Below are 12340 nucleotides of genomic sequence, written 5' to 3'. Positions count from 1 at the left end.
GTCAGACTCAAGTCCCATAAAGATTTATTCTGGATTCACTCCTAAGTCTTGCCCTTGTTTGTTCTCTCTCTCCTGGCACCTGTAAGCCAGAGGACTCTATTTCGCTTCCATTGCTGTAGTTCCAGTTCTGCCCCTCCTTTCTTGTCTGGACTGTTGCAACAGCTAACAAACTCGATCTCCCTGTTCCTAGCTGTTTGCTCATCCAAGTCACCCTTCCCTGCTGTTTCACAGATATCTTCGAAAACCAAAGCAGTTGTTTCCCCTCTCTTCCAGCCAAGCCCACGCTCTCTAGTATCACGATCAGAGCTCTTAGGATTGTGCACAGCCCACACCACTCTCCTACCTCCCCACAGCCCAGGCTTCAACTGGGCAGCGCAGTCTTTCCCAGTGTTTTCCTTGCTTTGCCAATACAGGCCTTCTGTTTGGGGTGCCTTTGCCCTTGTCCTCTTATTCAGGAGCCAGCTCAAAGGTCAGCATCACTGAGGCACTTCCCTGACATCCCGCATCCTCCTACCTGCTTGATTTTCCTTCTACTGGAATGTGCTAGCCCTGGCACATGAACCCCTCTTCACCTCTGCCTTCCATGGTGTGTTGACATACTTGTCTCTGAGCTCCAAGCTCCTCAAAAGCAGGCAGTGTGCCCCAGAACCCAGTGTGGTGTTGTGGGGGGCAGGACAGATGCAGAGTGGGTGAGGAAATGGCACTGATCCCTGCCTGCCTACAAGGAAGGAGGGGTTCTCTCACACCTCCCACCCTCCGTTGTCCCCTCACTGCAGCTCACAGCCTCCTGGGCTCTGCCTCTGCAGCCAGAGTCTCCCTCCACCAGAAATGCTCTTCCTTCTAGTCTTCCTGTGGCTGTCCCTTTTGTGTTCCTTGCAACCCAAGTTTGCCTTCTTCGTGTGGCTTTCCAGACACGCTGGCTCAGGGAGGCCCTCGCCTCTGCTCCAGTCACCTGCTGACACATCAGCCTACCTTCTTTTCCTCCTGACTTGTACCACACCAGAAACTGGGGTCATTAACTATTTGCTTACTGTCCTTTTCTATAGCATCTGCCTCCTGCTTATTAGGAAGGAACTGTTTGGTTCCCCCACACTGTACCCAGTGCATGTTTCTGGCACATAGTAGGTGCTTAGTATATGACAGAAAAGATGGGTGAACAAATTTTTATTTGCTGGTTCTTTTAACTAAAGCTATTCCACAAAGCAAACAAATGCTATTCCTACTTGGAAAGAATTCAAACTGTAGAAACGTTTCTAAATTTCATTGGTGGGGATAAAGCTAAAAATATTTTAGTAACTGAAGCACAGAGATGCCTGTGATATTCTAGAGTTCTGGCATGATACTCTTTATTTTGTTGTTTTAAGCATGGCCTTGGTGGTGCAGAAACCTATTCAAATTGGCTGTGCTAGAAACAGTGCCACAAAGGAAATAGTGGCCTCTGGTGGCACAGTGACCATCCTGCCAGCATTATGTTAATCTCAGATCGTTGAGCTTTTGGTGCCCGACACAATCTCTCAGATGGAAAGGGCGCTCGATAAATATTTGCTCATTGGCTGAGTGAATGCCTTAGCTCACTGTGCTCTGCTTCCTTCAGGAGAGTTTGAATTACTGCCCTCTCCCCTGGGCATTTGCTGGCCCTGTTCCCATCGCATCCACCAAAGAAAGCCTGGCTCCACGCTGCCCAGAGGGACCAGTCACTCGGCAGCAGTGTCTGCCATGGCCAGGAGAAAGTTTCTTGGAGCTCTGTAGAGATTTCTTTTAAAAATGTGTTTGTCTTTGATTTAGTGAAAGAAGAGCTAACTTTTCTCAAGCCAGTAAGACTAGTTCTCCAGTGTAAATCTCTTTAATACCATACTGTGATTCAACTCATAGCTGTCTCAGTGTACACCAGGTGCCTGGCCGTGTGCAGGGCATTGTGGCCGAGCTGCATGGGACAGGCGAGGGGCAGGCCCTGGAGGGGTAAATGACCTTGCAGGAAAACTGGTCTTTATTTGCCCATAGTTATCAGGATAAGGGATGCTGGAAGGTGGGTGTAGAAGGCTATGAACATGCCCACAGCTTTCTGGGAACTGATCTACTTTTTTTAACTTTTATTTAACAAATATAAATTTCCAAAGTACAGTTTATGGATCACAATGGCTTTTTCCCCCCATAACTTCCCTCCCACCCACACCCCTCTCATCTCCCACTCCCTCTCCCATTCCATTCACATCAAGATTCATTTTCAATTATCTTTATATACAGAAGATCAATTTAGTATATATTAAGTAAAGATTTCAGCAGTTTGCACCCACACAGAACATAAAGTGTAAAGTACTGTTTGAGTACTAGTTATAGCATTAATTCACATTGAACAACACATTAAGGACAGCAATCCTACATGAGGAGTAAGTGCACAGTGACTCCTGTTGTTGACTTAACAAATTGACACTCTTGTTTATGTCATCATGGAACTGATCTACTTTTAAGATATAAAGGCCATGGACACAGGCTTTCTTAATCCCTTTCAGCATATATTTCATTTTACCATAACAGCTTACAGTCTGTCCCATGAGGCAAGAATAAAAACTTTTCTTTTTGTCTCAGTATTTGTGATGTGATTTCTTATTTGTCACATTTTCTCCTACATGTGTAACCAAAGAATGGTGTTTTTCTGAAGGTTAAATATCATAAGGTTTTGCTTCTATCTGCACATGTTTGCTTTCCATAGTATAGCTCTTAGACTTTGGGAATCCAAACAGTGGGTTCCAACTTGGTTTTGCTATCTTTGAAGTATATATATCCAACAACACTGGTCTACCAGTGTTCTCTACTGGTCTCTTTACTCCTCTACTAGATCCAATTTTAAAAATGTATTTATTTATTTGAGGGGCAGAGAAACAGAGACAGATAGAGTTGCCACCTGCAGATTCCCTCCTCAGATGCCTGCACTGGCTGGAATGGGACTGTGCTGAAGCCGGGAACACAATGCAGGTACCCAACATGGGCTGAGGGACCTCACCACTTGAGCCGTCACCACTGCCTACCAGGGTCTGCATTAGCAGGAAGCTGGAGTCAGGAGCTGGGGCTAGGGACAGAGTCCAGGAGCCCCAATATGGAATGGAGAAGTCTCAACTGCTAAGCTAAGTGACTGCCCCTAGATCCAGTGCTTAAGATTTTGACTGTGCATGTGTCCTTCCCACTCTTTCTCTCTCTGTTGCTGTTCTCAATTTTCTTTGAGTCCCTGCTTCAGGTTAGTGTCACGTGTTGTATTTATTATAAGAATAAACTTTATAGCCCTAACTGTGAACAGAACTGTAGTGTCTGTAAAATGACATGAAAAGACTGTACACTCTAAGTCTTACACTATAAAATAGCTAACCCCTTCCACTCAAATCCCATTTACTGCAGAGTGCTGGCTTAAATACTGAAAAATTGCACATTACGAAGAAACTCCTTCTATTTAGGTTAGTTCGTTTGGTAGACCCAACTGTATGCCTGGAGCCAGGGGTACTAAGGAACGACACAACCTCACCTTAAGGATGTTGACAGTTCAGGAAGAGGGAGACATTGGTGCAAATATGAATATTATGAAGCTTCAGTGTAATTCTGATTTCAGCAAGAAAGAATTATCAGATGTATTTTTTCTATTTAGGAATAGAGGAGAGGGGCCAATATTGTGGCATCCCATATGGGCGCCAGTTTGAGTCCCAGCTGCTCCACTTCCAATCCAGCTCCCTGCTAATGGGGCTAGGAAATCAGTAGAGGATGACCCACATCCTTGGGCCCCTGCAAACAAGAGGGATACCCAGAGGAAGTTCCTGGCTCCTGGCTTCTGGTAGGCCCAGTTCTGGCTGTTACTTCCATTTGGGGAGTGAACCAATGGATGGAAGATCTCTCTGTGTGTGTGTGTGTGTGTGTGTGTTTGTATGTGTGTATCTCCCTCTCTTCTCTATAAAACTCCGCTTTTCAATAAATAAATAAATAAAAAATAAAAGATTCAGTGGAGAGTAAAAGAGGTCATAGGGCTGGAAGCTGAGCCATGAAGGTAGCTCAGGTGTCTTACTGTACAAAAAGATTGAGAGAGTTTCTGGGGGAAAACAAAGGCACAGAAGTGATAAACATAGTATAAACATAGTACATTCAGCTCACTTCAGTTCAAATAATTTGGAGCACAGCATTTGGAGTGAAGAAAGCTAAACAGATGAAGCAGAGGCATCCTCATGGGGCCCTGATCCCCTGTACTAATCGGGTATACCACACCTTCTATAGTATACTGAAGGTGAGGTTGGACACGAAGCAAGCAGAAGGGGTGAAGGTTTTAAGGAGGCAGGGACGTAATGTGATTTGTATCTTGATACGATCATCCCGGAGGAAGCTGTAATGTGAACTGCAGGCAGTGAGGAGAGCAGTCCTCCATTGCTATGCCTTGACATACGATGTGACATCCACTGAGTCGCATTTTAAGAATGATTTGCATATGTTACTGAATTTAATTTTCTGATTTTAAAAGAGCTTTCATCTCCACATAAACTGATGAATGTGGTCTAGGATTTTCTTATAGGGCCCTTGTTCATTTCTGATAGCAAGGTAAGACTGCCCACAAAGTTGAATAGCTTTTATTCACTTTAATATCTAAAATGGTTTTATAACAGCTAATCCTATCTGTTCCTTTAAGATTTGGTCCAAATCCCCTAGGAAATTATTTAGGCTTGGGATTTTTAATTCTGAAGATGGGAGAAATTTTTTGTTTACTGTTTCAATTACTTTAGTGGTTACTGGATTACACAGATATTCCATTTTTATTCCTTGATTCAATTTTGTAACATATACAATTCTATAAAATACTGTAATTCATGGCATATCTGTTCATTGTCAAAATTATCTTAGATAAGAAGCAAGAATCTTTTAGGAAAAATAGGAACATTCTGAATTGCATTTGCTGAAATGAGTTCACAGATCTATACATCTGTCAAAACTTATCAGATGGTGCATACAGTTCATGGTAAACAAATTAGTCCTCATAAAGTCAATTCAATGTACTTGTGGAAGACTATACCTAGTTTTTTGTAATTTTTTTTTTAAATCTTTTTTGGTCTCTTTAGATATGTTCTCCTATTTGTTCATAATACCACCTGTCTGGGCAGGGCTATCTTTCTTTTTTTTCCCCCATGAATCTTGTTGAAAGGAATGTCTACTTCATTATCTTTGAAATCACTAGAACTTTGAGAAAAACCCTCAGCATCCTTGCTTTCTTATCTTTCTATAGCAAGTACCTTGAGTGTCCCTGCCACAACCAGCACCCTCATTTTGTGTGGGTGAATGAGACCCTATGAGAGAGAGGACAGGTCGCTCTGGGAGGTTACAACACTTGGGGAAGAGGCCAGAGATACAGGGATGGAACAGGCATCACAATGGCACAAAGCAAGCCACTACTTGGGACGCTGTCATCCTGTGTATGAGTGCAGGCTCAGTCTTTGCACTTCTGCTTCCAATCCAGTTTCCTGCTAATGTATCCTGGGAGGCAACAGATGATGGGTCCCAGTGCTTGGATCCCTGCCCTCAAAGTGGGAGATCCATTTGGCCCAGCCAAGCCCCTTCTCCCTCTCTCTCTCTCTCTCTCCTCCACCCTAACCCTCATCTTTCTGCCTTTCAAGTAGATGAAAATAAGTAAGTAAATAAATAAATATTTTTTAAAAAGAGAAGGGAAAGGGATGATTTTTGTTATTTCAAGGGGCCTAGTGTAGCCGGCAGATCGTGGAAGTAGCTATCAGAGGCAGCTTCCTCTGAGCAATTCAATGTGGCTGAAATAAAATCATCTGGCGCCTTCGCAGAGAACACCCTCAGATGACTTACACAGGGCTTAGCTGACAGCCTGAGTGTTCATCACCCTTTAGAAACTAGCTCCTATCATGTTTGCTTCCTTTGCTGATAGACTAACAAAAATAGGCAGCAAAATCTGAAAATAATACAGTACCACTTAGCTACTAAGTGGTTAATATATTTCACTGTCTTGGAATTCATATGCTTGTTTTGCAGCTAAATATGCTTGGATACTTAGTGCAATATCTATTTTTCCTTTTGTTAAAGCACAAACAACAAAAAATACTCCTCTAGATTTGAGGGAGCTAATTATACTTAATTGCTAAATGTAAAAACTTGATTGCCTCTGTTTTCTTCTAGTCATCAAACGCATCCTAGAAGCAAACATCATAATATGTGAGATGCACTATGTAATGATGTGATTCTTATATCTTAAAGCCAAATACGATCTGAGAAAGATATCCCTATTATAAGTGTATTCAGAGATGGTATTGTTAGTTGTCTTGGGACTCACTTAAAATTATCAGGTGCTGTGCAACAGGTGTACCAAGGCTGCTGTTGAATGTCATTCCATGTGCATTTAAGATAATTATATGTTTTGGAAAGCTTGCAGGGAAAATAGATGTTGTGGGTAGGACTTGGTTACTTTCAACATCTTGCTCAGCAGCCTAGAGGGAAATCAATTGTGCCCTCCCTGCATAGTGCTGGGCATCAGCAGCAACATTCTTTCTCTTAAATTTGCACCAGACCTCCTAGAACCAGGAGGAAGAAAGGGTTATAACCTTGAGTAATCTTGCTTTCCTGTGCTTCTAAAAATGTATTTGGGGCATCTGAACAAACTTGAGAACTCAAGACTGAAAGCCATTTTATGGTTTGCTAAAGACTGAGTGACTTGAAAAACAGTAATCTATTTGCATACAGTTCTAGAGGCCAGAAGCCTGAGTTTCTTCTATTGTCTCTCTCCGGGCTAGCAGATAGCTGTCCTCGCCCTCTCTCTGTACACGGGGTATTAGTGACAGAATCAACATTATGTGTGTGTCTGTATGTCTATATCATATATATATATATATATCTGTATGTATACCATATCGTGTGTGTGTGTGTGTGTGTGCACATGCACATGTGTGGAAAGGGAGAGAGAGAGAGCATGAGAGTGAGGCAGAGATGGAGAAAGATTTATGGAGGCTTTAGAAATCTAAAATTTGCAGACCAGAGACCCAGGAAACTGCTACATGCCAAATCCAAGGGTGCTTGGCTGGCAGAACTCCTCCTTGCTCGTGGGTGGCCAGTCTTCATCCTCTAAAGCCTTCAGCAGGTTGGACGGGGCTGACTGTTCTCGGGAAGGTAATCTGCTTTACTAAAAGTCTGCTCATTTAAACATTAATCTCATCCAAAAACACCTTCACAGAAATGTCCAGAATAATGTTCAACCAAATATCTGGGCACCATAGCCCAACCAAATTGACAGAAAAAAGTATCTGTCATATATAATCTTCTATACCTGTACTTGTGTTCAAATTCCCTGTTGTAAGGACACTATTCATACTGAATTAGGCCACATCCTAATGACTTCAGTAAATTTAAGACCCACCTCCAAATACAGTCAACTTACTTTTATTATTTATTTAAGAGAAAGAGAGGGAGAGAGAGAGAGATTTCCTATCCACTAGTTCACTCCTCAAATTCCAGTAATGACTGGGGTTAAATCTGGGAGCTGGGAACTTAATCTAGGTCTGCCATGTGGATGGCAGGACCAACTACTTGAGCCATGATTACTGCCTCCCAGGGTCTGCATTACCCAGGAAGTTGAAGTCCAGAGCAAATCTCAGAATCAAACCCTGGTACTTCCATGTGGAACATGGGTGTATTAACTGTTAGGCCAAACACCCATCCCCAGTCAACATTTTGAAGTACTGATGGTTAGAACTTCTATATGGCCGGCACTGTGGCTCAATAGGCTAATCCTCCACCTTGCAGCGCCGGCACACCAGGTTCTAGTCCCAGTCGGGGCACCGGATTCTATCCCGGTTGCCCCTCTTCCAGGCCAGCTCTCTGCTGTGGCCCGGGAGTGCAGTGGAGGATGGCCCAAGTACTTGGGCCCTGCACCCGCATGGGAGACCAGGAAAAGCACCTGGCTCCTGGCTTCGGATCAGTGCAATGCACAGCCGCAGCGTGCTGGCCGCGGCGGCCATTGGAGGGTGAACCAACGGCAAAAAGGAAGACCTTTCTCTCTGTCTCTCTCTCTCTCACTGTCCACTCTGCCTGTCAAAAATAAAAAAAAAAATTAAAAAAAAGAACTTCTATATAAGACTGTTGGGGGAGCATAGTTCAGCATGTATCATTCCTTATTGAAAAGTAAGTTTGAATAATAAGGCAATGATAAAGCTCCTCCTTGTTGCAGAATTCTCAAAACCTGGGTCTGTTTGCTTGACACATACCAAGACAGGCACTGACATCATGGTGGCAGAACAAAGTCGGTGTTTATTGCAGAAGTGCAGAGCAAGGAGCTGGGCAGCTGTGACTTAATTCCCAAGCTCCTCGAGGGGTTAGGGTAGAGGTTCTTTTAGATTGCAGGTGGAATTGAGAGGTGCATGTTTCAATATCCTGTTCTTTTGGGAATTTTGATGATGGTAAGATGAGCTCCAGTTCGTCAGGTGGTATAGTTACTTCTTGCTCAGGGCTTCAGTTTCCTGGGAAAAAACCATCCAGACAAGACTTAACATCAAGGTGTTATATCCTTAGGGGAGATAAATGACCTCATAAGTCTTGTATTCAGGGACCCTGTAAGCTCAGCTGCATCAGTGCCTGAGTTCAGTGAGTTAATTTTAGTGAGAGGCTTTTTTGCAATCACAAACTCAGTGCAAAAAAAAAAGTTCACACTAAGGGAGGGAGACTGGGAGACCTGGGCAACTAAGACCTGATGGTGTCTAGCACCTGCATGAAAGCACTGTATAAGGGTGCTTGTTGTTTGGGACAGGTGTTTAGTGTATCAGTTAAGTCTTCTCCTGGGTAGCTCACATGCCCTATCAGAGTGTGTGGGTTTAAGCCCTGGCTCTGCTTCTGCCCAGGTTTAGCAGTGATGGCTCCAGAAGTCGGGTCCCTGTCATTCACAAGGGAGACCTGGATTGGCTTCCTGGCTCCTGGCTTCAGTTTGACCAGTCCCAGCAATTTGCGGGCATTTGGGGAGTGAGCCAGATGATGGGGGAATTCTTATTCTCTGTCTTCTGTCTCTCTGTCTCTCTCTGCCTTTCAAATACGTAGAAGAAATAATTTAAAATGTTATTTCCCATACTTCCAGGGTACCACGTTTCTGAATCCCCACATAAACCAGTTAATTGGAATGGAAAGTAACTTTATTCACTGTTCTACAACCTATAAGTCAATTTTATTTTTCTATGCCAAGGTTATTTACTTAATCATAATTAGAGACTAGGTTAAAAAAGTGAAAAATGTATTTTGGTTATATCTAGATTTTTCTCTGTTTTCATTTTGTATTTTTATATTCAAGTTAAAGATGTTTTTAATCTTGAATTGTGAACTAATGTGCAATTGCTTTTAAAAATAGTTTGTACTTTTTCTGGCAATATAAGGAATAAACAGTGGAAAAATTACCAGTGAAAGTGAAGGATAAAATTAACAAGAAAATACAAAATGAAGACTTATTAAAAACCACAGTATGCTGAGTGTAATAAGCAAATCCCAAAGGGACAAATACCACTTGTTCTCCTTGATAGGTGACAACTAACTGAGCACCAAAAAGGAAACCTGTTAAAGTGAAATGAACACTATGAGAAACAGTGACTTGATCAGCCCTCACCCTGACTGTTGATGAGCAGCTTAATATGTTATCCCTCTTAGTATTTTTTTGTTTGTTCTACTTAATACTTTTGGTTGAATACCGTAATCAATACACAATTCTTCTTAAGTGTTGAAACTTAACTGAAAAGTGATCGCTGTTAAATATAAGAGTGGGAATAAGAGAGGGAAGAGATGTGCAATTCGGGACATACTCAAGCTGACTTACCTCAAACGGTAGAGTTAGAAACATACCAGGGGATTCCAATTCAATCCCATCAAGGTGGCATGTACCAATGCCATCTCACTAGTCCCAGTGATCAATTTCTGTTCACAATTGATCGTAATGATAGGACTAAGAACCAAAGGGATCACATAAACAAGACTAGTGTCTGCAAATACTAGCTGATAGAATCAAAAAGGGAGAGAATGATCCAACATGGGAAGTGAGATACACAGCAGACCCATAGAATGGCAAATGTCCTAACAGCACTCTGGCCTCATAATCAGCCCTTAAGGCATGCGGATCCGGCTGAAATGCCCATGAGAGTATTTCAGGCATGGAAAGCCAAGACACTCTGGGGGGAAAAAAAAAAAAAACTAAATGAAAGATCTCTGGGAGTGAGATCCCAGTGGAAAGAATGGGTCATCAAAGAAGGAGGTACCTTTCTCTGAAGGGAGGAGAGAACTTCCACTTTGACCATGGCCTTGTCTAAATATGATCAGAGTCAGTGAACTCAGGGGGCTTCCATAGCCTTGGCAGCTCAAGACAAGAGCCTAGGGTGATTATTGAGGCCATAAACAAGAGTGTCAATTTAAGTCAACAACAGGAGTCACTGTGCACTTACTCCTCATGAAGGATCTTTGTCCTTAGTGTGCTGTACATTGAGATTTAATGCTATAACTAGTATTCAAACAGTATTTTTCACTTTATGTTTCTGTGTGGGAGCAAACTGTTGAAATCTTTACTTAATGTATGCTAAACTGATCTTCTGTATATAAAGAGAATCCAAAATGAATCTTGATGTGAATGGAAGGGGAGAGGGAGTGGATAAGGGGAGGGTTGTGGGTTGGAGGGACGTTATGGGGGGGAAGCCATTGTAATCCATATTCTGTACTTTGGAAATTTATATTCATTAAATAAAAGTTAAAAAAAAAAACACATTTTCAGTCATTCTATCCTGTCAAATGAAATCTTGTAACCTTATCTGGAATCTCTCATATCACTATCTTCCTTGTACCTCTCAGACCTTTGTAACAAAAGGTACCCTGTTTCTCATCTCTGATACTTAAAGAAATGCCTCTTTTTTTTTTTTTTGCAGATAATAAAGAGCTTTTCCTTTCCAAAGCGATTCACAAGTCCTTCATAGAAGTTAACGAAGAAGGCTCAGAGGCTGCTGCCGCCTCAGGTATTCAGAAAGTTATTTGCTAAACTTTTTTCACCTTTTCGAGATTTGTGTTTTTAAAGCTATCTGGGATCAGGGAGGGTGATTCTCAGAACCAAGTCAAAACAACACAGACTCTGCTCTAACTTGGGAGTAACCAGCGCTGAGCCAGCCTGAATTTTCTAACTAGACTGTGAAGTGCGTCCTCACTCCAGTGCCCCTTTGCGGAGTAACTCCCATGGTCGTGTTCTCCCTAATGAGAGACTGGATGCGTTGGCAGCAGTGGGAGAATAGAATTTCCTGCTGTGTTGCCTGTTTAAATATTTTAAATATTTCCTGCTGCCCACTTAAGCATTTTTCTTTCTACTTAATTGCTTGTGGAAGTTGGTTTTTAATTTGTCAGTGAACACTTTTGACTTTTTAAAAGCACATACATAAGTGAGAGTTTGTAACAGTGTCTAAGTAATGTTAAATGATTTTAATGAAGTGATAAGTTTAAGTAAATAACCGTTCAATTTGACAGCAATCACGTGTTCAAAATACAGTGATGAATGTCCTTCCTCATTTGAGAATTCTTACCTCCCTAGTTAGCTGGCAGTGGTTTTTCCATGACTTTTCTCCTACCTGTCTTTCTTGGGGTCAGGTGGATTTATGTCAATCTCAGGTTCAACAGATTTCATCAGATTTCTGTAGGATCCTTCATCCAAACCCTCCGGTAAAATGCTAATATATTATATGCGCACATGTTTTTTGTACTTTGTTGTTCACAACAGTTATTTTCAAGAAATAGAAACAGTCATCAGAATCTAGAAAGCTTAAAATCTTGAATAATTTAATACTGACATTTTTCTGGTAACTGCACTGCAGCAAGTATACAACAACAATCATCCTGGAATGAGGATCACAGGCAAATTCAGCCTCCCAGCCGTGGGAAACACTGCAATCTCAGTGCTGACTTCCCCTTTAATCACTGCACCCTGACTGCTCAGCTGCAAGCCTGGAGACTTGCTATGGAAAAATAAGCATCTCAGACAAAATAAGTCATAACTTGAAAATGAATTTTCTTTTCTTTTTTTTTTTTTTTTTTTTTTTTTTGACAGGCAGAGTGGACAGTGAGAGAGAGAGACAGAGAGAAAGGTCTTCCTTTTGCCGTTGGTTCACCCTCCAATGGCCACCGCGGCCAGCGCACTGCGGCCAGCGCACTGCGGCCAGCACACCACGCTGATCCGATGGCAGGAGCCAGGTGCTTCTCCTGGTCTCCCATGTGGGCGCAGGGCCCAAGCACTTGGGCCATCCTCCACTGCACTCCCTGGCCACAGCAGAGAGCTTGCCTGGAAGAGGGGCAACCGGGACAGAAT

At 42.4% G+C, this 12340-nt stretch overlaps 1 protein-coding gene across 5 annotated transcripts in view; it reads left to right on the top strand.

Annotated features, from left to right (window-relative positions):
- The window catches only part of SERPINI1 (serpin family I member 1), an 89211-nt gene that overhangs the window by 74676 nt on the left and 2195 nt on the right, over window positions 1-12340 (top strand). For all 5 annotated transcript variants that reach the window (XM_070073192.1, XM_070073195.1, XM_008266443.4 and 2 more), the window contains exon 7: window positions 10920-11006. In XM_070073192.1, coding sequence (XP_069929293.1) covers window positions 10920-11006 — 87 coding nt within the window. The remainder of the gene's footprint in view (window positions 1-10919; window positions 11007-12340) is intronic.

This window comes from Oryctolagus cuniculus, chromosome 4 (genome assembly GCF_964237555.1).
Source record: "Oryctolagus cuniculus chromosome 4, mOryCun1.1, whole genome shotgun sequence".
NCBI classification, from domain to species: domain Eukaryota; kingdom Metazoa; phylum Chordata; class Mammalia; order Lagomorpha; family Leporidae; genus Oryctolagus; species Oryctolagus cuniculus.
This window is presented reverse-complemented; position numbering and strand designations above follow the sequence as displayed.